The sequence below is a fragment of the Sylvia atricapilla genome, chromosome 3, assembly GCF_009819655.1.
Source record: "Sylvia atricapilla isolate bSylAtr1 chromosome 3, bSylAtr1.pri, whole genome shotgun sequence".
NCBI classification, from domain to species: domain Eukaryota; kingdom Metazoa; phylum Chordata; class Aves; order Passeriformes; family Sylviidae; genus Sylvia; species Sylvia atricapilla.
This window is the reverse complement of record NC_089142.1, coordinates 15262195-15285989: the sequence shown is the minus strand read 5'-3', so window position 1 is coordinate 15285989 and position 23795 is coordinate 15262195. Positions and strand designations below refer to the sequence as shown.

Below are 23795 nucleotides of genomic sequence, written 5' to 3'. Positions count from 1 at the left end.
TGCAGGGGACAGGTGGCAGAGAAGGGGCAGCATGGTGTCCTTGTGTGTGAGGGGAAGGCATGGTGCCAAGAGGAAAGTTTGTGCTGCCAGTTTTTGTTGCAGCTTTCTCTGATGTCTTGGGGGTAGATGCTAAACCTTAAAGTTCAGACAGTGTCTCATCTGTAGTGGGTGTTCTGATTTCCACTTTCTACCTGCTGTGTTGATTTGCCTTGTCCTACTAATGTTCATGTGACTAGAAAAATTATTGGAAACTATTAAATCCAGTAGCACTTGCCATTAAAAAAACAAACAAACAAACAAACAAAAACAAAACAAAAAAACACCAAAAAACACTTAATGATTTGTCAGCAGGCATTACTGCCATCATCTGCCCACACCCAAGCTCAATGATGATTGAGAAGCCCACAGGCAAGTACAGGGACTGCATCTGAAGTTTAGTAATGGCAGTAGGAGACATATTGTACTGCTAAACTGCCTGAATTTTAGTTTAAACTGGAAAAGTTTCAAGTTCTGCATGTTAAGAAAAGTATTTCACATCTGAAGTATACTGAAAAGGCTTTTTTTCCCCTTTTTGCTTGGATTTAGCAAACAAAACCTACAGAAGTATTGCAGGCACCAGTATCCAAAGCTCTTATGGAAAAGAGCTTTACTTTAAAGTAATCAGGCGGGCAAGCAAACAGCGAATTTAAATGTTTAACCATAGGCCCTTAAAGCACTTTAACATCTTTCCCCTTTACAAATGCTGGCTTGCTTGTTGCCTCTACCAGCACTTCTGGCAGCTCTGTGTTTTGTTTATATGTTCTCTCCCCTGCCATTTCTTCTTCTCTGAGCCTTCTCCGACTTAGAAAGTTTTAATTTTTTACCCTGTCATCTTATTGGAAACTGTCAGAGGAAAACTGCAAGTGCCAAAGGAGCAGCGTTCGAAGTGGAAACGAGGTCAACTATTTTTTTCCTTTCTTTTTTTTAAACATACGGAATTTGCTAGTTTTCTCTGAGATGGGATGACTTGAATTTCTGTGAAGCTTTCTTGCAGCTTTATGTATTTTTTTAAAGCGTATCTTAAAACATAAAGTAACCAAAATGTAGAGGCCATTGCATATGTTCTACCTCCTTGTACTCTGCACACAGAGTAGGAGCTGCAACATATTAGTTCTTCTCTGCATACCAAAAATGGGTCTGTATTTTTAGATAGTTCAGCTTATGCTTCTCAAGAAAGAAGGGGAAAAAATGTAAGATCTCTCATCTGTATATTGCTTTGCTGACTTATAAATATGAGGGAATATGATTCATCTAACTAGGTTAATAATGACAAGTTCATGCATTATGTATGATTACTTTTGTTGCAAATACAATAGGAGCATAGGGGAATACAATAGACTGATAGTAATATACAGGTGATGGCACACAGAAGGAATTAATTTGAATAAGCAAACATTCAAAACTTTTTAAAAGAATGTAGAGATTTTATACTGTGGGTTGGTGGGGTTTTTTTGTTTGGTTTTTTGTTTGTTTGTTTGTTTTTAATTTTTATTTTTAATTTTAAGTTGCGTTGGACTCCAGGACACATGGTGTGCAATTCTAGCAAATATCCATAACTATTTTGGAGTCCAGTTGATGTTTACACATGATTATGTTTGGGATAATACTTCAGGTTTTTTTTTTTTTTTTTATGACTTACAGAAAAATCAGTTGTCTCGAGTCTGCTGTTGAGAAATGCTTTGTTCTTTATTCCTGTCTACTGAATTTGAAGAATAATTAAATGGAGGCAATGAAAGTATTGTTCCTTAAGTTAGACATTTGACTACATCATACTTACAAAATAGAATAACAAAGTAGAAAACTTCGCATGGGATGGTATCTTGAAAGATACCTCTTCTCTCTTCCAGCTGAATAACCATTCTGGATGTGCACTTGTAACTTCTAGAAGTTTTGGAGGGTTTTTTTGTAGTTGACGTGCAGTTTAAACCTTTTCACTTATCTCCTGCATCTGCAGCATATAAATTAATTGTCTTTGGGAATGATTGTGTTGATGTGTGCATGTGGTAGTACTGCTGAGGACTTTAAGGTGGATGGTTTCCAGCACTGCTAGCTAAGCGTGTGTACCTGTTGCTCATTCAGTTTTTACAGGAAGTACTTGAAAAAACCAACCCAAACACAGATGAAATTCAACTAGTTAATTCTGAAGGGCTGTGGTTGAGTCTTGTAGCTTGTTGGGGAGGAGAAGAAGTAGGGTAGAGGAGGGAAAATGTGATTTGTTTAAAGAGTTTGAAAGACCATATTTTCCATATTTTTTAGCTTTCCCATGCAGAGACAATCTGTGTAACCTTTTAAATTGATGAAGGTTCAGTTTAACTGGGGACTGAAATTTCAATCAAATGCAGTAGGGTAATTTCTTCAAGGAGCAAAGGTGGGGACAGCAGAGCTTTGCTTGTTTGTTTTAACAACAGCTGTTACATATCAGAGAATATGTTCTAGTGAGGCCACCAAGTAACTAGAGGGTGATAATATTTTGTATTTTTCAATTCTGGGGAGACTGAAGCATCAATAATTGGAAATAATTTTGTCTTGAAATTTTAGTAGTCTTCCATCTCTGGATGGATTACACTAAAGGGGACTTTGATGTCCCTGACATTATTCCTGAAGAAGTGAAAGCATTTGTTCCTACACAATACAAAGTTCTTTCTCTAATTTGAATATTTGAAATCCATCTTCATATAGGGATTTCAGAGTTTCTTGAAATAAATCACATTTTAACAGAACAGCATAAAATACCAAAAAAAGAAGTAACTCAACCAAGGGCAACTTTTAGTGAACTGCTGAAAAAGTTGTTCTGATTTTTTTTCTCATCGTGTTACTCTAAATTTTTCTGGGTTTTACTCCTCAGAGCAACCAATCCTTCTGAGTAGTTACAGTTTAAACTCTCTGCCTAGGCATTATGGTCCATACCTTGAATGTTTTCCCTGAATCATAAAGGAGTGGGCATACAGTGTTTTCCTAGCTGTTTTATTCCTAGTCTTTCTTTGTTCTTTTTCCTTATTAAAATATTATAATACAGGTACTTACCAAAAACCATGACTATTTTACCACTGTGTTCATTTGAAGTAATTTTTATTGTTTTGAAGTACTTATTTTCTCTTTAATTACTTACATGCTGAAGACCTCATAAAATTCTTATTTCAAAGTTTGTTTGAGATAAATAAGGCAGATGTATTACTTTTTAAAAGCAAATGGAAAATACTGGAACGGTGGCTATTTTTCAGGCCACCATTCTTTGTCTTTATAACTTCTGTCAGAATAAGATTCAATGTATTGGGAGAGTGGCAGATATGTTCTATGGAATAGGTCTGAAGAGGCTGGAAAGTAAACAAAGTTAATGTAAAATATGCTCGTGAACTTAAAATTGTCAGTGCTAAAAAACAGCATAATTATTTTCATATAATTTAAACGGGGAAATAAGGCAATGTAAAAATTAGTGGTCTTATTTTGCAGACACTGTTGGATAAGATATTTATAATCAGCACTAATTCTGGAGGTTTCCTGCTGGCTTGGGTTATAGTGTTTCCAGAGTGAGTTTAATTAACTCTTGTTGCTTTCATCTTTGATTACTGGCTGTGCTGATAAGCATCTCCATAAGGCAGGGATAGGAGATTAATATGTAAGATTTCCTGGTGAAACTTTCTGAAATGTGTGTATTAAGACAGTTTGTTCTGTGTCTAAATATATTAACTGATTTGGTGTAATTTTCTTATTACAGATTCAGAATATGAACAACATAATCACTTTTCCCTTGGACAGTTTGCTGAAGGGAGACCTGAAAGGAGTAAAAGGGGTATGTCTTTCTATATAGAAAGGATCGTTGTTGGTACAATAGATACATTTAGCAAGTGTATTAATGTTATGTGTCCGAAGGCATAGGATACTCAAGTAATATATTAGCACAATAAACGAGACTTTGGAGGTTTTGTTTGTTTTCTGGGTTGTGGTTTTTGGTGGGTGTTTTTTGTTTTTTGGGTTTTGTTTTGTTGTTTTGTTTTTTGGTGAATCAAGTAATTCCTGCTGTTTGTGGATTCACATACCACATATTCTTGACTGTGTATACAAAATATTTGAGAAGCTTTAAAAGCAGGCCTGAGATGTAGAAGATAAGCAGGGAAAGAGGTGTAAGATTTAGATTTTTACTTCGTTGAGTAAAGGGTAGTACTATATTTTAAAGGATTATTAGCATTCTAGCATTTAGCATTCTAAGCTTACCTGGAACTATTAAGAAACACACATTAGCCTGTATGAGCATAGGATTTTTCTTAAAGAAGCTGAAATTTGTTTGTTTATGCCCCAAGGACATTTCCTATTTGAAATAATGGCAACTTAGGACTCAAATGTTTGTGATAAATTTCAGAGCCTATGGTGAGCAAACTTACTTGGCTTATGCTTTGTTTACCAGTGAGCAAACAGGAAGTGACTGGCAGCTATTGTTCCAGGACATGGAAGGAAGGAGAAAAATATGTACATAGACTTTTTTCTGTAAATTACTGGAGGATAAATAGATTATTTAGTAGGCTAGACTTACTATCTTTGTGTTGTATCCTTACCACATTTCACTTGTGTTCTTCTCTGAGTCAGAATAAATACATTTCTCACAATACAGTGTTTCCCCACTGCGTTGAGAATATAATCAAATGGTACTTCAGTTAATTTAATAGTTGTCTCAGTACCTAACTAACATGTAAGAATTAGTTCCTAACATGTAGTTGCAAAGTTTTTACAGTGTCTGACAGCTAACATTTTTTGTAGTTGTCTGTTATCTTGAACTTCATCAAAATTTCACCTCTTGCATTTTTAGACATCAGTGAAATAACTTTACAACTTGTTAAGATCATTTTATCCAAACTACCATATTTAGAGAAAAGAAGATAAAGGAATTTGGAATATAAGTAATTCAGAATTCTCAGGGAATTAGTTATACTGAGCCATAAGGTCTATACTGTTCCCATTAAGTCAGTGGAAAATGGATTTTTTAAACTTTAGTGTGATGAATCAAGTTCTTAGCCAAAGCTATACTGCTGCCTGGGGGCAGGGACTTCTTTGCAGTAGAGCCAGAGATAGAATGATGAGAAACTAGTTACTTTGATTAACTGATAGTGTGGTCTTGGGATAACATGTTGTTATACCTTTTAAGAAGTAAAATGGAGCTGTAAAAGTCATAGTAAAAAGCATCGTAGAGATGCTTTTAAAAACATGAGTGTATTCATTCTCTTTACAAGATTGGTTTTCCTGTGTGCAAGACTGCTTTTGCACAACCCTTGGGCTCAAGAAAGAGTAGAATCCCTTGTTCTAGTAGGCACTGCAAGTGGCCAAGATGTGTGTTCATTGTTAGAGCCACAGTATTTTTCATGTAAATAGCTGGCTGTTATTTTTTCTCTTTTTTTGACAGGACCTGAAAAAACCCTTTGATAAAGCTTGGAAGGACTATGAAACAAAAGTGTATGTATCTTCTCAACTTTTATTTAAGAGGGAAATGTAACTGAAATCTGTAGAGGTTGTTACTTAATGCTAAGGTTGGATGCTCTCAGCAGATGCAGCATGTACTAGAAGTGGATGTACACCTATCTGAGGCTTGTAAGTTGTGTCTTATGTTGTGGATCTGACTCAGCTTAGCATAAGCCACTTGTTTGAAGTTACCAGATGCACTGTATGAACAGCTATAAACTATGTTTATAAAACCCAGAATTTTATGTCCAGCTAAATAAATTGAATGAGTCAACAAAGCTCAACACCTAATATCAAACACAATTGATTCTGGCTCCTAGTAAATCTGAAGTAGTTCAGTGCCCTACATCAGAGACAGTTGTTTCCAGGGTTGGCCAGGTCAATTGTATCAGTACAGCTGACAGTCTCCTAAGAAGAATTTTGTTGTGAGTTTTATTCCACATTACAGTATTACCTGGATTATGACTATCAGTTTTGTGTCACATGTCCAGTATCTTTGTTCTTCTGAAATAATGCTGCCTTGTATCAGATCATCTCTGATGGTACAGGTCCAAGAGAATAATGTATGATGACACTATTTAACACAAATAACTTGCAGATCCACAGCCAATTAGACTGGCTGAAAATCTAGCATCATTGTGTATTTTTTTAAATTGCACAAAGTTATAATGATTCTCTGGTGCCCTGTTAGTTAGTCTGTCTGAAGTCTTCAGAAATTATTCCTGTAGCTTGTTCTCCCACAAAAACAACCAGTTAGCTAATTTTCATTATTCCTTTTGTGAATAACAATGAGAATGGCCTAGTTATTGCTTTCTAGCATCAAATTGTAAGGAAGACCTGTGTGGCTTTTGGTTTTTGAAACTGCCCAGCTATAGCTGGATTTTCATAAAAAGACATTCTGAAATACTGAGATAAACCTCTGGTCTGTCATTCTAAATCCATAGAAGATTGTGGTGGTTCCAGTGTTATGTGTTCCTGGCATGAGTGAGCAGTCTCATTTGGTGCCATACCAATTATTGACTATTGAAGTAATTAAGATTTCTAATCATTGCCTATGGCAGTAGTCGGTGTCTGAGGACAGGCCTTAAAGAATAGTCCTGTAATTTAGTCTGCTGTTGTCTAGCACTGCTTGATTGCTGGATGTGAAAGCTTGTTGTGTATGACTATTCATACTGACTTCCCACAAAGTTTATGCGGAGAATTTAAAATAAATTCGTGCACTGCTGGGACATACGCCAAGAACAATGTTACTACTGGGCCAAGACCTCGAGTGCTTTTAGGATTTCTGATCTAATATTCACTAGGATGAGTGTGTTGAAATGATGTAAAGATTTGTACTTGATCATCAGTTTGCTCAGAGCTGGTGTTTCAGAGTCAGATATACCAGAAATATTTTCAGTTGTCATTTAATTTAATTAGTTACTTGAGAAGTAATAAGTCCCCTTAGAAAATGTATTTGTGTATTTTGGGATTTTCATTTGATGTTATGGACACGTTGGAAATGTTGTTCTGTGTGCTGTGTCATTCAGGATCTGAAAACATGATGCTGACGATGTGTTTTCTATCTGTGGGATTGAATCCATTGCTACTTGTATGATATAATGATATTTTTTCTTTTTCTTTCAACTGGCAATCCTTTAGAAAACTTGTTTTATGACTGTGTTCAAGTAAGACACTTGGGTTTTGATCTGAAATGGATTTCCTTTTTCCACTTGCAGTTATCTGTGCTTTCTGCAAGATTTTTTTAACAAATGAAGCAGACCTCCTTGACAATGCTCATTTCTAAGCCATTTATGTGTCAGGTTATTCAACGTGCAAAAGTCGAAGATAGCCCATATTCATCAGGAAATTCTTTCAGATCCATGAACCATTTTTTTGGTATTTCTAAGTGGTATGCTGGTACAATTACTGAGTGCTCTATTTTATTTTAAGTGGTTAGATGTAAGCTCCACATCAATATTTCAAAGTTTTAAGCTCTTAGTCCAGCCTGTTGGACTCCTTGACTTTGATCAAGACCAAAGTATCACCTGAGCCTGAGGCTCAGGGTAGGGAGCCTGGGAATTCTGTGTATAAGAAAATTCTTTCAAACAATGGGCTGCTCTTCTTTTGCCTTTTTTGTAGGTTACTCTACAACAACAGAAATTATTTTTCATGGAATAAAGTTGGCAGTCAGGGAGTGTTGTTTTTTGGTGCAAGCTGTGTTGCTTTATACCAAGGAGCAGACCAGTTTTCCATGGTTTTATTGAGTTAAACTCAAGTCTTGGAACTTCCATGAGACCCTTGCCCCTGCAGCAGGACTGTGGTATTTGTCAGAGCTCTTGTGCATAAGATCAGTTCCCAGATAAATTGAGATGTTACGAGCTGTCATTATGGAGCATTTATCTTTAAAAACCAGAAATGGGAAATTTAATGATGTGATTTTCAATTTAGGATGAGAATATTAATTTGAGCTTGAATCTGTTCAGGTCAGCTGTTTTCTCATACTAATTTTTGGACATAGGAAAACACTGAGATTTTTCTTGGTTGCTATTGTACATGCTGCTGAGGTTTCTTAAGAAAAGAACTTTTCATTCTGTGGCTGTCCCGAATGCATCTAAACTTCCTTATAGCTGTGTGCTTTGGTCTGTAGCAGTGGGTGGATGCAGAGTCACCTCAAGAATTCTTAATTGCAAATTTTGGAGGTTTTGTTGTGGTATCTTCATGCTCTCTGGTTTAATAAAAAGGACAAAGGAACTGAGAGAGGTAACTTCAGTCTCACCTACACCTTGTATTGTCAGAGTAGAATGGTGGACATAGGTGCTGATTGCCAGAGGTTTGCTCAGCCTTCTTCAGTCTGTTATTTTTGATAACTCCTTGTTTGGATTGTGCCTAAAACCAGTTCTAAGTGTGTGTTTAGTGAGCTGTCTTTTCCAGTGGTATTTCTTCACATATGTAAATAATTCTTTTAAAAATTCTTCCTGGTTATTTTTTTTTCCTTTTACTTTTCTCTTTGGGTTAACAAACTATTCAAGGCTGCTAGGCTGCTCTTTTTCTGCACGTACCTCTGTATCATATGCTTAACATAGTATTAGTATTGTTCATCTGCATTATTTTGTCACAAGTACAGACCTGTGAAGCTACATGCCAAATAATGAAGTGGTATTTTTGTAGTCTGTTGGGAAGTGACAATTTTCATATAGATTGCTGTCTTTATAAGGAAAAAAATTTAAGCTTATTTGTCACACTGCCTCATCTCTCTTACTTGCACCTTTGAGATGACCTCTTTGGTGTAAATATACCCAAGAGTGACCTATTTGAAAAGAAAGGAAGTTAATTTAAAAATGGTACCTGCTTTGCTTTATTCCCATAACAATTTTTGAGCTGCTGCTTTAACCTCTGTACATAATTAAATGTGTTTAAAAATTCCTGTGTATCTAGTTCTTGTTTGGAAGAGAGATGTTAAGATCCATTCTGATGCTTCTGGATCACCATCCATCATTGTCGATTACTATGCACCTCCTTTGCCCTATAGTCACCTATCTTCTCAGACTGTTTTCCTTAGGATCATCTTAGCTGAAGTAACTGAGGGAAGCTGGATCCCTATTTCTTTGTAGCCTCAGGCTGCTCTTGAATGAGGCAGTATGAGGAGCATATAACCTATAGATTCATGCAAACCTACCTCATTCGAAAATTGGGACTATCCTGAGGTGACATTCATGAATAATTTATCTTTTCTCACCATCAATCATTAACATGACTCCGTTGGAGCCATTAAAATTTTTAAATGTTTTTAAAGCCTTAAAGCAGTGCATTTCTCAGGAGACCTCAGTTCAGTTGTTGTTTCCCACATCAGAGCTGGGAGATGCTGCTGGCCATCACAGCAGTGCAGCGGGACCGCTCTGTGTCCTTCGGGAGAGCTGCTTCACACTGGGCTCTTTTCCTTCCGAGGCTCTTGCTTTCCCCCCGTGTACTTAAACACTAATGGCAGGCGTGCCACGGGACCATATGGGGAAGGAGTACACATGTCATAAAAACTGCTCATTCTCCCAGCAGACAGATCGCATTCAGCAAGGCGCTGAGCCAGATATCACCCACATGCTTCACTTGGATCCTTCCTGTTGTGGTAGATTCTGAGGTAAAGACTTGGTATCAATTTTACACAGGAAATAGAAGTATAAACTTACTGAAGCATATTATTCACAATTTTTTTTAGCTGCATATGTCTGTATTCTGGAAATAAATATGATTTTCCTGAAAAGAAAAACATATTAATTTTTTAAAATAGAGTTGTCTTATTTTGGGACCTGTAAATGCCTATTATCTTCAGAAGCCTTCTTTAACAAGTGTGCTAATATTATGAAATGTAAAGGTTTAATGGAAACTAACAAGCTATTTCTGGGAAGGCTGATTACCTCTCCTCCTTTGCCATTCTCCTTTTAAAAACTGGGCATGAGGTCTCTTGCACAACTGAGTAAAGAGAACAAGTTGTTTGAATGGGCTTCTGGCATTTTAAGATCCAGGCATTAACAATACATTACTGAGAAGAAATGCAAGCACTGATATCTTGAAATAACTATAATTGATTTGTTTCTGAACTATTTGAAGGCAGTGGAAAAATGAACAAAGTCAAATACAGTCATCTGTTAAGATTCTGCACAATTATTTGTTTAATTGATGCTATTTCCAGTTTCGTAAACTTATGTTTTACACAATATGAAAAAATTTTATCTGAAAATTCTTCAAGCATTTCTCAATATACTTCTTCAGAACTGTAACTTGACTCAGTAGACCACTGGTATTCATAGCTCCTAGATACTCTGCCTTGTTTCCTTTTAATGCAAGTACATAAGACAAAGTGGATATGGCAGCTTGTGAATAGTGTTACAGAATGAAAGTGCTAAACACTTTCAGGTTGCTTAGAGTCATAGAATAATACAATCAATAAAGTTTGAAAATACCTTTAAGATGATCAAATTCAACCATAAATCTAACACTGCCAAGTCCACATCTAAAGCATCTCCCTAAGTATTACATCTACACATCTAAGTGCCTGCAGGGATAGCAACTCAACCACTCCCCTTGGCAGCCTGTTCCAATGCTTGACAACCCTTTCCAGAAGAATTTTTTTTCTAATATCCAATCAAAACTTCCCCTGGTGTAACTTGAGGCAGTTTCTTTTTGTCCTATTGCTTGTTACCTGTGAGAGGAAACTGAAATTCCATTCCTAAAACCTCCTTTCTGCTAGTTATAAAGAGTGATAAGGTCCCCCGAGCCTCATTTTCAACAACGTAGAGAATCCCATCTCCTTCAGCCACCTCAGACTTGTGCTCCAGACCCTTCAACAGTTCTGTTGCTCTTCTGTGGACTTGCTCCAGTACCTCAATGTCTTTGAGGGGCCCAGAACAGGACACAGCACTTGAGGTGTGGCCTCACTGGTGCAGAGTACAGGGGGATGGTCATTGCTCTGGTCCTGTTAACCACACTACTACTGATGCAGGCCAGAATGCCATTGGCCTTCTTGGCCACCTGGGCACATGCTGGCTCATGTTCAGCTGGTTTCTGACCAGGACTGCCAGGCTCTTTTCTGACAGACAGCTTTCCAGCCACTCTGCCGGCAGCCTGTAGCGCTGCCTGGGGTTGTTGCAATCCAAGGCAGGGACCTGGCACTTGGCCTTATTCAACTTCATACCATTGGTCTTCCCCTATCGATCCAGCCTGTCCAGATCCCTCAGCAGTGCCTTCCTACCCTCCAGCAGATCCACTTTCCCTTCCCAGCTTAGTGTCATTTGAAAACTTACTGGGAATGCACTCAATCCCCTTTTCCAGGTGATTCATAGAGATATTACTCAGGACTGCTCCAAAGCTGAGCCTGGGGAATACCACCAGTCACCAGCTGGAGTAATTCCATTCACACCATCACCTGCAGGCTCTCCAGGCAATTTTTTTTGCCCAGTGAACAGTGTACCTGTTCAAGCCATGAGCAGCCAGTTTCTCCAGGAGAATCCTGTGGGAAACAGTGTCAAAGGCTATACTGAAGTCCAGTTAACTACATCCACAATATACTGTTTCAAGTCTAAGAATTCATATTTAGCATTTTTATTTTGAAAGACACTACCTACAATTTAAATGGAAAATTCTTGGAATGAATATGCAGATGTTATATATGAAATAATGAAAATATCTGAGCACATTTCACTCCTTCTGCCCTCTTCCCCTTTATCATTCAGAGCAGGATGTATGGAAGGGAAACTTTTCCAGCATTTCCAAAAGGAAAGGGTGAATTCTTCATTGAGGACATGAGTGATAGGAGAGACATGCTTTATTGTGAGCACTGAGAGGCAGTAGGGTGAAATAAAATGGAGGCTCTTTCACCCACACTCAACCTGGCTTACTGCTCTGTGGAGGAGAGGAAGAATGACAGAGTTGCTTCCCAGCCAGCCAGTTCACTACTGCTGCATGTATACCGGGTGCTCTGATTGTTTACCCTTATTGACTGGCAGAAAATAAATACAAGTCTTTGCTGCTTATTTATACCATTATCTGTATGAGAAAATAGTTTTATTTGAAATGAAAATTGTTAAAAATGGGCCAGGAGACCTGCTCCTTTGAAAGGCCTTTATTAGTCAGCTCTTTCAAGGGGGAACTCGAGGAGTCGCCTGCGCCGTCGCCGCTCCTGTCGCCGTTGTCGCCCTTTTGGCCGTCCTCGCCCGTATCGCAGTTTTCGTCCCGGCCACCGCTGAGGAGGTGTCAGGTGAATCTGCTGCTCTCGTTGCAGAGTCGGGAGTTCCAGCTTCACGGGAATCCCCAGGAACTCAACTGGGCTCGTGTGGTCTAGGGGTGCCACTGTTTCCTAGTCTCCTTGTGGTCATGGCGAGGCGGCAGAAGCAGAATTCAGTCCCTAGGTAGCTGAGGGTCTTCTCGTTGTTGTAGTGTCTCTCTTTTATCTGGATTTTGTGCTGGGTCGCGGCTTTTGGGTCCGCTTGCCGGCAGCTGCACTTCGGTTTTGGAGCGGTGCACCATGGAAGTCCTTGGATTTTCCTATTAGGCGGGGCCAGCAGTTCGAGGAGCCGGCGAGGAATGGGGACAGCCTAGCCCGACGGAAGGGGAAGGGAACCCGGGGTTTTAGACGAGGTATAGAACTTGGAATAAGGTTTTGAGGGTACAAATTTTGGTACAAACAGCATAGCTTTCTTGGCAGACAGGGTACAACTGGCATAACATTTTAAACAGCATAACTTTCCTACCAAATGACAGACTGTGTCAAAAATGGCAATTTCTTACATTTTATTCATTTAAAAAATTGTAATTTATATTGAAATAAGGTTGCTTTTTAAATTGAAGTGGTAAAAATAGTCTTATATTGGAAAGTGAATGAGTGAGACCATTCACTTTGTATCTATTTGACTTTACTGTTGTAATTCTTCATCTTGTATTTCAGCTTTGCTTGTCTGTTACCCACATCTGAGCTCACTGTATGTTATGTGCAGCTGTGTTGTAAATGGACTGATGTGTGCTCACATCTTAATCTTAGTCAGCAAAGTCTGCATATGTGATATGTGCTGCATGAGCTCCAAGAATAGCAGCATTACAAAACATTTGCTGCTTTATTATTGCTTCTAGGGGTTTTTTTTGAGTTTTCACAATTTTCCTATTAATTTGGATTAATTGATCTGCCCGGAAAACCTGAATGCCCTGCAACATTTGGAAATCCCACAGTGTAGTGTTACAGGACTGTTTTTGCCAAAAGAATTTGGTTAATGTCACAATAGACTGACGCTCGAAGCTGAGTTGATCCTTGCATTTGGATAGGACACTCAGCCAGCCTTTAGTACCCAGAAGATTTGCATGCAAAACGGCTGCGAAGGGTTTCTTTGTTTCTCTAAAAACAAAGTGTCCTGTAGTATCAGTCAGATAGGAGGCAGCACGTTATTGTGGTAAAACAACAGTTTCTGAGTTACAAAGATGAAGATGTAGTTAGATATTAAAAGCATAAATAATGAGGAACTGCAAATGGGAAATGCACCAGATATGTATCTCTGATACTTGTCACTCACAGATGATTTGGGGTTTTTAGTAAAGTAGCTTCTTGAGGTTTTTGAAGACAGGTAGCCCGAAGCTCCACCAAATGGCTTCAAGGATATCTTTCTCTGAATTACTTGATAGAGGTCAGTATGTTTTCATCTTGGTTTAACTATTTTTTTGCCTGTGGAGTATGATTTGTCCTTTAAAGAGCAGAAAGAACTCTTTTACCAAAATCTAGCTTTCTTTAGGAGGAATACAATGTATGCTGTGATATTGTGCATAATGTTTGACTCTTTGGCAGTGTTAGCTGTCTTTTGGTTTAGAATCTTTTTAGTACTGAGAGATCCCTTATGACATGCTAATAAACTCCTAAGATTTTGGAGGTGGTTTCATTTTCTTATGCTTGAGTATTATTCTCTGTAAAAAATGAAAAAACTATACAATAGTAATTGGTAGTTATTAGCCTTCTCTCACCTGGTCGCATGTTAGTGAGTTCTCTGGCCTCAACAACTGTTAGGTTAATTTGGAAATTGAGAGAACTGAAACATCCTGGCTCTTTCTTCTGAGGTTTAACTGTTTTAGAACTATCAAGTATGATATAATGTAAACTCTTCTAGAGTGTGTGCTAGAAAGGAGCTGCATTTTCATTATTTTCTGGTTTTTCTAATGGTTTATCTTTCTTGTTCAGGATTGTCTGGTTAATTCTTTTGTCTGGACTCTTGTTTTCTGTGCCTTCAAAATAGTGTAATTGTGTGAGAGTGCTGACTTATTCTTCATGAAAACAGAACATTCTGGAACTGACTTTTAATTCAGGTGACTGGAGGTTTGCAGAGTATTTATTTCAAAGGAGAGGAGCATCCTTCTAAATGTCTGCTTCTGGCGGGATGTGATGGGCTGAGGGAGGAGCACAGTGCTGGCTGGATGTGCTGGCTGCTGGAGTATTGCACAGAGCTGGCTCTGCTCTGCCTGCCCATGCTGAAAGCACAGTGGAGCTTTTTGTATTGCTGCTCAAAATGCTTCCTAGTGGGAATGCTGAGGGGAAGAATTAATGGAATTAATTCTTGTTTCCCCTTGCTGCTTAAGGTGTAATAGGAGGCAGTTCCTCATTTTTGAGGAGTGTAAGTGCAGAATATTTTGTTGACTTGAAGTCCTCAGACCTTCTAGACATTTTCCCATAAGCTGTTAGGGTAATGTTAACATCAGGTTAAGAGAGTACTTGAGACGTGTCATCTTTTCAGAGAGAGAGCTAAGAGACACTTGACTACCCAAGAGGAGGTAGGACAGTTGTGTGTGTTATTTATTCCTCTGATCTCCTTCCTGTATTCCTGTGTAGTGCTTCCTCGTGTTCAAAAACAGTATAGCATTTCCTCAGGAAGCTCTTTTCAGAATTTTGAGGTTCTAGACAGTATGAGTAGCAAATGAAAAGTCTTCAAAAAGTAAACACCCTTATGTATTTTCTTTCCTTAATGTATGTAATTTTTTTTCTATATTTTACTTGTCTAACTCGGTTGTCAAATTATGCTACTGCATTTAGGAATAATGTGGAGAATAGCTTTAACAAATGCAGAAGTGAGTTTATGGGAATATGCCAGGCATTGGTTATTCATTTATATTCCACAGGAGAACCTGTTTTATTCAGAGCTCTTGGAAAACGTTCATGGAAACTTTTAGGGAATTAGGACAGCTGGTCTAGCAGACTTTGAAGTCTGCAACACAGCCGGCTGGTCGGCATTCCCAGTGCCAACTGGCTCAGCAGCAAGTACAGACAGCAACTGTGATTTTGGCTTAGGAAACCCTGTATATATAGAAGATGACTTGATGACAGGCAAGACTCAATAAATCTGGTGACATAATTGAACTTCGTTAACCAGTGTTTGCTCTGTTGGGATTAAACATCTCCCTATGTTTTCAATTAAAACTCATTATTTTTCCCGTATTTTCTTTCTTTGGAGCAAGAACTTAGTATGTTCTTCTCGTTGATTGTCTTTTGGAATATCTGTCAGAACATTACTTTAACAGATGATTAATTATATTTCAGCTACTGTATGTCATTGCTGAGCTTTAGTCATTGTCAAATTTCAAATGAAATGTCATCTGGAAGTAAGTTGTATGCAAAGCTACAGGAGTTTGGCTCCGCATCTGTCAGTAGACTTCGTGAATAATCTGATTTCCTGAGAGGCTGTGGATTTCTCACTTCATTGACTGATTCTTTTTGCTTATAGTACAAAAATAGAGAAGGAGAAAAAAGAGCATGCTAAGCTGCATGGGATGATTCGTACAGAAATAAGTGGAGCTGAAATTGCAGAAGAGATGGAGAAAGAAAGAAGGTTCTTCCAGTTACAGATGTGTGAGGTAAGATTCAGTGTGAAATTATTATTGTTCCGCTGCTGTTTTTGGGAAAAGTTTGAAAAATGCAATTATTTAAGAGTATCTGTGATATTAAAGGGAAATGCCAAGTTATTTGTTGACTCCATTTGTGAAAACATATTTGTTTAATTGTTCTGATGGGCAACTTTGCCCATCAGAACAATTGCTGGGAATTTAGATATTTTCTAATTTCACTTAACAGGTAAATTAATGCAAATAAAACACTAAGAGATGATAATAAATAAGTCTTTGTACTACTACTTCACCGTAAGTTATTTCAAGCCCTTGATCATTCTCTGAATTGTTCCCTGTGCTGACAGCTGTTGTGTTATTAGGAGGAGAGGCTCTAGTCTAGCACAGTGCTTGGTTGGTGCAGGAAAAAAGTGCTAGGGCTGGAATCCAGTTGTCTTTCAAGCTGTTTCAGGATGTTTCTACTTCAAAATCTCTGTGATTTTGCAGTATGTTAAATCTGATGTGAATATTTTTGGTTCGTTTCATTTAAGGATATGTCTGGTTCTGTGGTTGGGAATTCAAGTTGCTGTGTTCTTTTTTAGTACACATTAGCCCCAAAATACAACGTGGGTGTTTCTGCTGCCTTTCCTGTGATGATGATAGCTAATTTGACTCAGATGCCAGCATAGCATAACTACAGTTGTCCTGAATATTACTTTTAGTAACTACATGCACTCATACTTAAGAGAAAAGTTTCACATTCCTATACAGAATCAGACTAAAATGTTCAAAACTGATAAAGGGATTTCAGTAACAAATAAACATATGGATGTTGTCAGCTAATTGCCCATCTGTATCCTTCCTAAGAAACAACTAGGAACAGATGCTTCTCTCTTGCTGTGTCACAATAAAGGAAGAGTTCACTTTAGTCAGTTGTACTGATAATGAAGGGTGAAGTCTGTGAAATTGGATCAAATTACCTTAAATGTGGAATAGCTGAAGTGTATCCTGTATTTCTTCTGATTTTGAGGATAAGAAGTTATACCCAGTTACCTCTAAAGAATCGTGATAAAGGACTTTGGTTTTGTTTTGATAGTAAATCAGAAGGGTGACATATTGAAGTTTTATCATACAGGTTAGTACAGTAACTAATTAACTAGTACAAACTAGGTCTCTATAAATTATGAAAGTGAACTGAATTCCAAATTCCTAGAGCTCCATTTTAAATTAACAGGAGCTGGAAAAGTGATTGTTGTAACTAAATATTGTCCAGTGCACATCTCTCATTTAGGCTGATCATTTGTTCACCTGAAGCAGCATAAGAAGCTGCAACATTGTAAGCTGGCACTTGGATACTGCCTTGCTTTAGTTGATTTAAAACATTTAGGGTGAGAAGGGGAAACCCAGATGCATTAGAGCATCATTAAGAAGACATTCACTTTTCTTGGATGTCACTGTCCAAGTTGGGGTTAAAATTCATTGTCATTTAATGGACAGTTAAAGACTTTGATATTTGATCAATTATACTTCTGTTTGCATGGCTGACACATTGTATGCTATGGTATTTGGGGAGGAGCTGCCACTTAATGTGGACTTTGATTGTGCCTTATGCAAAAGGACAGTAATTACACTTCTTTTGTGCCTGACAGTAGATTCTTTGAAAAATCTGCTGCTAAACTATAATTTGTTGTAATTACCACATATAAGGATTTGATAACTATAAAATCAACAGACAAATTTTGAAACTTTTAAAAATAATCCCTCACCTTTTTTTTTAAGTAAACTGCGTTCCTTCTTAATGACATCTGTTTAGAAATGAATTTAACAGCAAGTGAGATACATTTTCAGATGTGCTGCTAGGTGTAAGAATGGGTTCCTAAATGTACTCCACAAACCCTCTCATGCTTTCTTTAACAGAGGCTTTCCTTAGAAGCCCTGAAGGATATTCTTACAATTTGAACAACTCATAGTGAAATATCCTCACAGGATATCAAAATTCAGTAGTGACAAGAATTCTTTTTGTGTGATTTAACTCCTGAAGCCAGTTTCTGCTGTGTTTTCTTTTAGATTTTGTAAATCTGTGACTGTTAAAACTTGTTGAAATATAACTGAAAATAAAATGTTAAAAAAAAGCCTGTAGCAGTAATAAGTAATTTGTTTTGTGAATTACTGTTTTAATAGTACCTGCTGAAAGTCAATGAAATCAAGATTAAAAAAGGAGTGGACTTGCTTCAGAACTTGATCAAGTATTTTCATGCTCAGTGCAAGTATGTTTTGGTTTTTTTTATCTCTACACTAACTGGAACAATGTTTTGTTTTCAGCGCTTGACATCACTTTTCTAGAATTTTCAAAATAAATCTTAAAGATTCAGCTGTTCTTGCTGATGTCTTTTGACAGGTTGCTTTTCTCAGATTAGTCATAGCTTTTGTTGCTATAGTCTGAAAAATGTAATGAGATTGATCTTGTTACATTGAATATAATTGTATGTTCCAAAGGAATACTGAACATTAATTCACCATGTTTATAAACTACTCTTGAAACAGGGCTTTTAATTTGATCTGTTACTTAGTGGTACATTAGTTTTGATGGACTTCTTTGAGTGTATCTAAATGAATTCTGTACTCAAGAAAAATAAGTTGCATAAGCAGTGGAATAAACCTATATTGAAAGAGTCACTCTTTTTCTAGTTTATTGGAGGAGGACCCAGTAGTAAAACACATAGCTCTCATTAGAATTATGTGCTTGTCTTATGATGGTGTTACAAATCTGTAGCAATGAAGTCACAGCTATAAACCTGAAAGAGCCACTGCTAACTTGTTGAAGTCATGTAATTTTTCATCCTAAAACACCAGTCTGCCTCTATGTATTTTTTCCTTAAATAGCTGTATTGCTTTTAAAATCAGCTTCACTTGTAGTGTCATTAACCTTCTCTTTCCATTTAATAAAATTTTAGCAACATGAATGTGTGTTATACTGTCACTTTCATGACTACTTCCCAGAATGAGAATATATTATGTTGCAAACAGTGCAGCAATATTTAATCAAATACACATGTAACTGTGATTTCTTAAAATTTATTTTTTAAATCTCAAATAATTTTTTAAGAACTGGAATACTTGGCATAGATAGCATAGTCAAAGATGTAGCATATTCAGCTTGCATGTAGACCATAATTAATACTTGGGAAACAAAGGGATTCTCCTTTAGTAAAAAGACTGCATCAGACATAAAATTATGTGGCTTCAAGAAATTACAATTATTTTATAACTACCAGAGCTTTTGCTGTTCTGCAAATAAATCTTAATTGTTCTGGGCCTTCACAAAGTGTGATGAGAACTTGTATTTGAGATGAGAATGAGGAAAATTTATGTGGCAGTGGATTGTGGCAATTCTGAATCTAATTGGAGATTTTTCATGTTAGAATAAGCTATGATGGAAATAAAGAGGTGGATCAGTCAAAGATGGGTTAAAAAAAGTTTACTGTTTTGAAGCTTACAGGGTGACATAATAATATGCATGTCCTACTTTAGCAACTTTTTAAGCAGAATATACAAAGTAAGGTTTCATAACAGCTTGCTTTTTGCTTTTCTTTTTAAGTTTCTTTCAGGATGGGTTAAAAGCAGTTGAAAGTCTCAAACCTTCAATTGAGACACTCTCGACAGATCTTTATACAGTGAGTTGCAACATTTCACGTTTGTGTAAAAAATTTAGTTTTTTACAGTAGAAGCATGATTCTTTTGGTTCAGGCTGCCTAACTGTTCTAATAGTCAGCATTTAAGGTTTAGAGTAGATTGTTGGTAAAATCTTGTTTTATAATGGCATTCAGAAGCCTTAGTTTCAGTTCAGGACCCCACTGTGTAAACTGTTGTGAAAACAGCCTTTGCTCTGAAGTGTTTATTAAGTGGAAAATAACATGTGGTTTCAAATGGAGCACAAGGAGGCAAGAGCATTGTGAGGTAATATCCAGGTCTTAACTCAGCATTATCCTAACCATTATCAAGTTTTGTATCTGAAGATACAAAGGAAAATAAACGGATCACATTATCCTTTCTGTTTGCTTTCATTCTTGCTGAATATTTCTCAGAAAATTATCCAATTATGCAGCAAATTTGAAAGATCTGCATTAAAAAAAAGAAAAATTTATTTTTAACCTGTGTTTTTCTTCATTCAAGATTAAACAAGCACAAGATGAAGAACGAAGACAATTAACACAGCTCAGAGATATTTTAAAATCAGCACTCCAAGTTGATCAGAAAGAGGTGAGCATATAAGGTGGTTTAACTTTGGAATGCCTATTTTAATTACTTGTAATGTAATGTTAATATTTAAAATGAAGTTATTTTGGCTTTTATCAGACATTTAGTTCATTTTGTTAATTCATCTTTGTTTTGATGCTCATGTTGAATGTTTCTGACAAAGGCATTAAAAAAAAAAAATGAATGCCCACTAAAAAGATGAGACTTACTGAAAAATAATTTCTTTTTGTTACCTGTATTGTGCAATACTTCAGATGGTGCACTGTTGCTCAAACTGAGAATGAAAGAACTTGGGCAATATCAAGAAGACTCTATTCATGGAACCTGATCTCACAATATTGTTCCAAACTGTACAATGATTATGTAAAACTGAACTTCAAATCCCAAAACACCTCTGTCATCATCTGCACAAATGACAGTCAAGTTTGCTACTCAGCTGCAAAACGCCAGTGTTCAGATGTGCAAGAGCTGAGTCAGTTTGGCAGTCTAATAAGTATTTTTTGAGTTCCAGTTATGATTGCCATTAGATTTAATGAATTCTGGAGTAGTTTCAAACTCTGATCTGGAAGTAAGCATCTTCTGTATGATGTAATCCTAAATATTGGGTCTGCTTTTGTTTCAGATTGCTAGTGCCTCCTCTTCATATAAATAAATGCCAGCCAGCTTCCTTTGTGGAGCTGCTGGGCCATGAGTAAGTGGTGAATGAACCCCACCCCCTTTTCAGATTCTCTTTCTGAGAGGGATCACAGTGAAATAGTTTAGTCTACAGAGCTCAGACTTCCTTGATCTTTTCCGGTCTTGCTTTGATCTTCCCATAAAGGTTATGGTGACTCCTGGCTTTTACTGCTGACAGACGATGGTTGTTGGGCAATGTAATCTAGTGAAAGATGTCCTTACCCACAGCCAGGGGTTGGACTTGGTCTTTAAAGGCCCCTCCCAACACAAAGCCACGTGATTCTGTGACTTGCTGACAGGCATTTGGAATGGTCTCGAATATTCTTCACTTTGTTACCTTGGGTAGTTTGCGGTAATGACCGTCATGTACTAAGTCCCATAAGATCAGCAGGCACTTTCTTAGATTCTGCTGGCCATTCAGGGCTCACTGATTTGCCAAAAACTTCCAAATTTCAGCTTGGTAGAGGGAGACACTGTGGAAATGGTGACTACTTTGGGTTAGTCATTGACTGCCTACTCCCAAGGAGTCTTTGCTGTTCAGGGTGTGTTAGCAGGTGTCGTCTTTTAACTGGGTCTGTGCTCAAGAGAGATAGCAGAAGTAGTTGGCTTTCATGGTTGCTGGGAATATCTTATCAGTGATACTGATATTAAATATATATGGAAGATGTGACAAGTACACATTTTTTCATGGACTCAAAACTTACTGATACACATAAATTTATTCTTTCTATTGGGTTTGTGACATTTAAAAATACAAGCATAGAAAGTGCTTTATGCTATTATCATTATTTATTAATTCTTCAAATTTAGATATAGATGCCTATTTGCAGAGCATGAGAATTATTATAATTATTTTTAAAGCTTTTTGAAAACATCAATTAAGCAGTGGGATACCAAAGAGTTCTTATATAATTTACTGTACAATCCACTAATATAATTCTTGTTGCACTGTAATTTTCTTTACTATAACTGATTTCTTTTTCCTTCCTGAAATGCATTTACATTTTGTGACCGAAGTCTAGGAGAGTAAGTGTTACTATGTTTTAATGAAAATAGTGGCATGATTTCCATTCAGATTTCAAGAAACTGGATTTTTTTCCTCTGAGCTTTTGTCTGTTGGCATGAAAAGACTGCTTCTTTCTCCTCTTTGGTATATTTTATTACCCCAAAAAACCAACCAAATAAAAATCCAGAAAAACAAACAAACAATCCATTATTAAAAAAATCAGATTTTTCTTGGGAAAGAAAATTGTTATAAGACAAATTGGTGATTTCCTTTGTACTTTGTTTTGGAAATTAAATCCAGTTGCTTGATTTGACGTTCTTGCAAGATTTTGAAGATATATGTACTTTTAATTTAAATGGACTTTATGTATGAAATGACAGAATGTTGACAAATATTGTTCCTGTTATGTTTAAAAAATTGAACACACACAAGCACTCTTAGACAACCTTTTTTTGTTGTGCCTATATGCATAGTTTCTTCCTGCACACAACTTCCTCAAACATGGTTTGTATTGAAACTTCTTTTTGAAATGTTATTTTGTGTACACATTCATAATTTTTAATTTTTAAGCTTTTATTTTTCAATTGTAGAAGTTCTGCAAGTTTCAGAGTCAACCTTAGAGTTGTATTGCCTTAACTGTTCTTGTTCCCATGACCTTGGGTGAGGTCATCTCCTGTGACTGTAGTGTTTAGATTTGTTTTTGCTTCTTTGGTAGAACCTATAATCTATTTAGGCCACTGCAAAAAAAGGGTAAATGTTGTGTTTCTTGACAAAGATTATGGTAGTTTTGCTGTAGGAGAAGCTGCCAGCAGGGGATTCTGGTAGATATATATTAGCAGAGAAAAGATAGATACATCTTTTGAAGATTTGTGGGGCTGTAATAGGGATAGGGATGGGATAGATAAGGGATGGATCACTGGAACTTCTTTTTGGCAATGATCCTGCAAATGTCACAGAAGCTCAGGTTCTGGGAGAGCTATAAGTGCTTTTTTTGGCAGCTTTACACACAGGAGTGATATAAACAGTCTAAAAATCCTGCTCCATGGGAGCTGTAGAATGTCTAGCCAAAATTTGTTGTGTATAGGTTGAAGCACCTTTTATGAAAAGTTCCGTTGTGTTCATGTGGTGGGGCTGATAAATAGGATCTTAGAATATTTATCAGTAGTAACAGACCATCTTTGGAGAATACCGTTTTCACATTTTTTTCATTTTTTAGCTCTGCTGTTCAGCTTCTCTTAGATGTCAGTATATGTTTATAGACTTTGGAAGAGAGAATTTTAAACCTTTCTATGGTCAGTGAAGTGATTCACTAAGAACATGCTGCAAATTTTAAATGACTCAACTCTTTTTATATGCCTATCTGTATTTCAAAGTTGATAAAGTAGTCAAAGTTCAGTTCCTTAGGCTTGTGTACTTCAGCCTGTTCTGATATTGTTATGGTCAAAATATACTGAAAATGACAATACTCTGCACTAGGTGTGTAATACTCTGCACTAGGTGTGTGTCCTCTATCCTGTGGTGATCCATTTCCTCCCATAAGTAATGTACATTGTTTCTGCAATGAGGCTTTTGGGTCTGACCCTGTTATCTGTGATTTGTATCTCTGTTTGTGCAGTATGCACACCAGAAATAAGGGAAGATCCTTGGAGAGCCTGCTTATGGAAAAGGCGTGCTGGAAGGAAGGATGTTAATTGTGATGGTGATTTGTGGGGTAGTTACTGTCTCTTAGGTGCTGAAACTAAGTCATGAACTTCTTGTCAGACAGCTGTGGAAAACCATCATTTGGCAATCACATTGGACGGTATTGATCTGGACATGGCCTGAACTGAGAATTTAAAATGGACAATATGTTTGTCCTTAAGATCTTTTCATGAAATAGTATTAAATTTTTGAGATATTGTACATAGGCATGAATGTGTGGAAATACACGTCAGCTGCTGCGGCTTCCTCTCCTGCTGAAATAAGGCAGGAAGCTTGTGTTATTGGTTTGCCAGTTTGGCCAAACACAGCAGCTGAGCATAAACAGATGAAGGGAGGTAGCTGAAATGAG

At 37.1% G+C, this 23795-nt stretch overlaps 1 protein-coding gene across 3 annotated transcripts in view; it reads left to right on the top strand.

Moving 5' to 3' along the window:
* Positions 1-23795, top strand: part of ASAP2 (ArfGAP with SH3 domain, ankyrin repeat and PH domain 2) — an 86305-nt gene that overhangs the window by 27981 nt on the left and 34529 nt on the right. For all 3 annotated transcript variants that reach the window (XM_066314829.1, XM_066314828.1, XM_066314830.1), the window contains exons 4-9: positions 3755-3829; positions 5432-5481; positions 15711-15840; positions 17989-18074; positions 19406-19481; positions 19981-20067. In XM_066314829.1, the coding sequence (XP_066170926.1) occupies positions 3755-3829; positions 5432-5481; positions 15711-15840; positions 17989-18074; positions 19406-19481; positions 19981-20067 (504 nt within the window). The remainder of the gene's footprint in view (positions 1-3754; positions 3830-5431; positions 5482-15710; positions 15841-17988; positions 18075-19405; positions 19482-19980; positions 20068-23795) is intronic.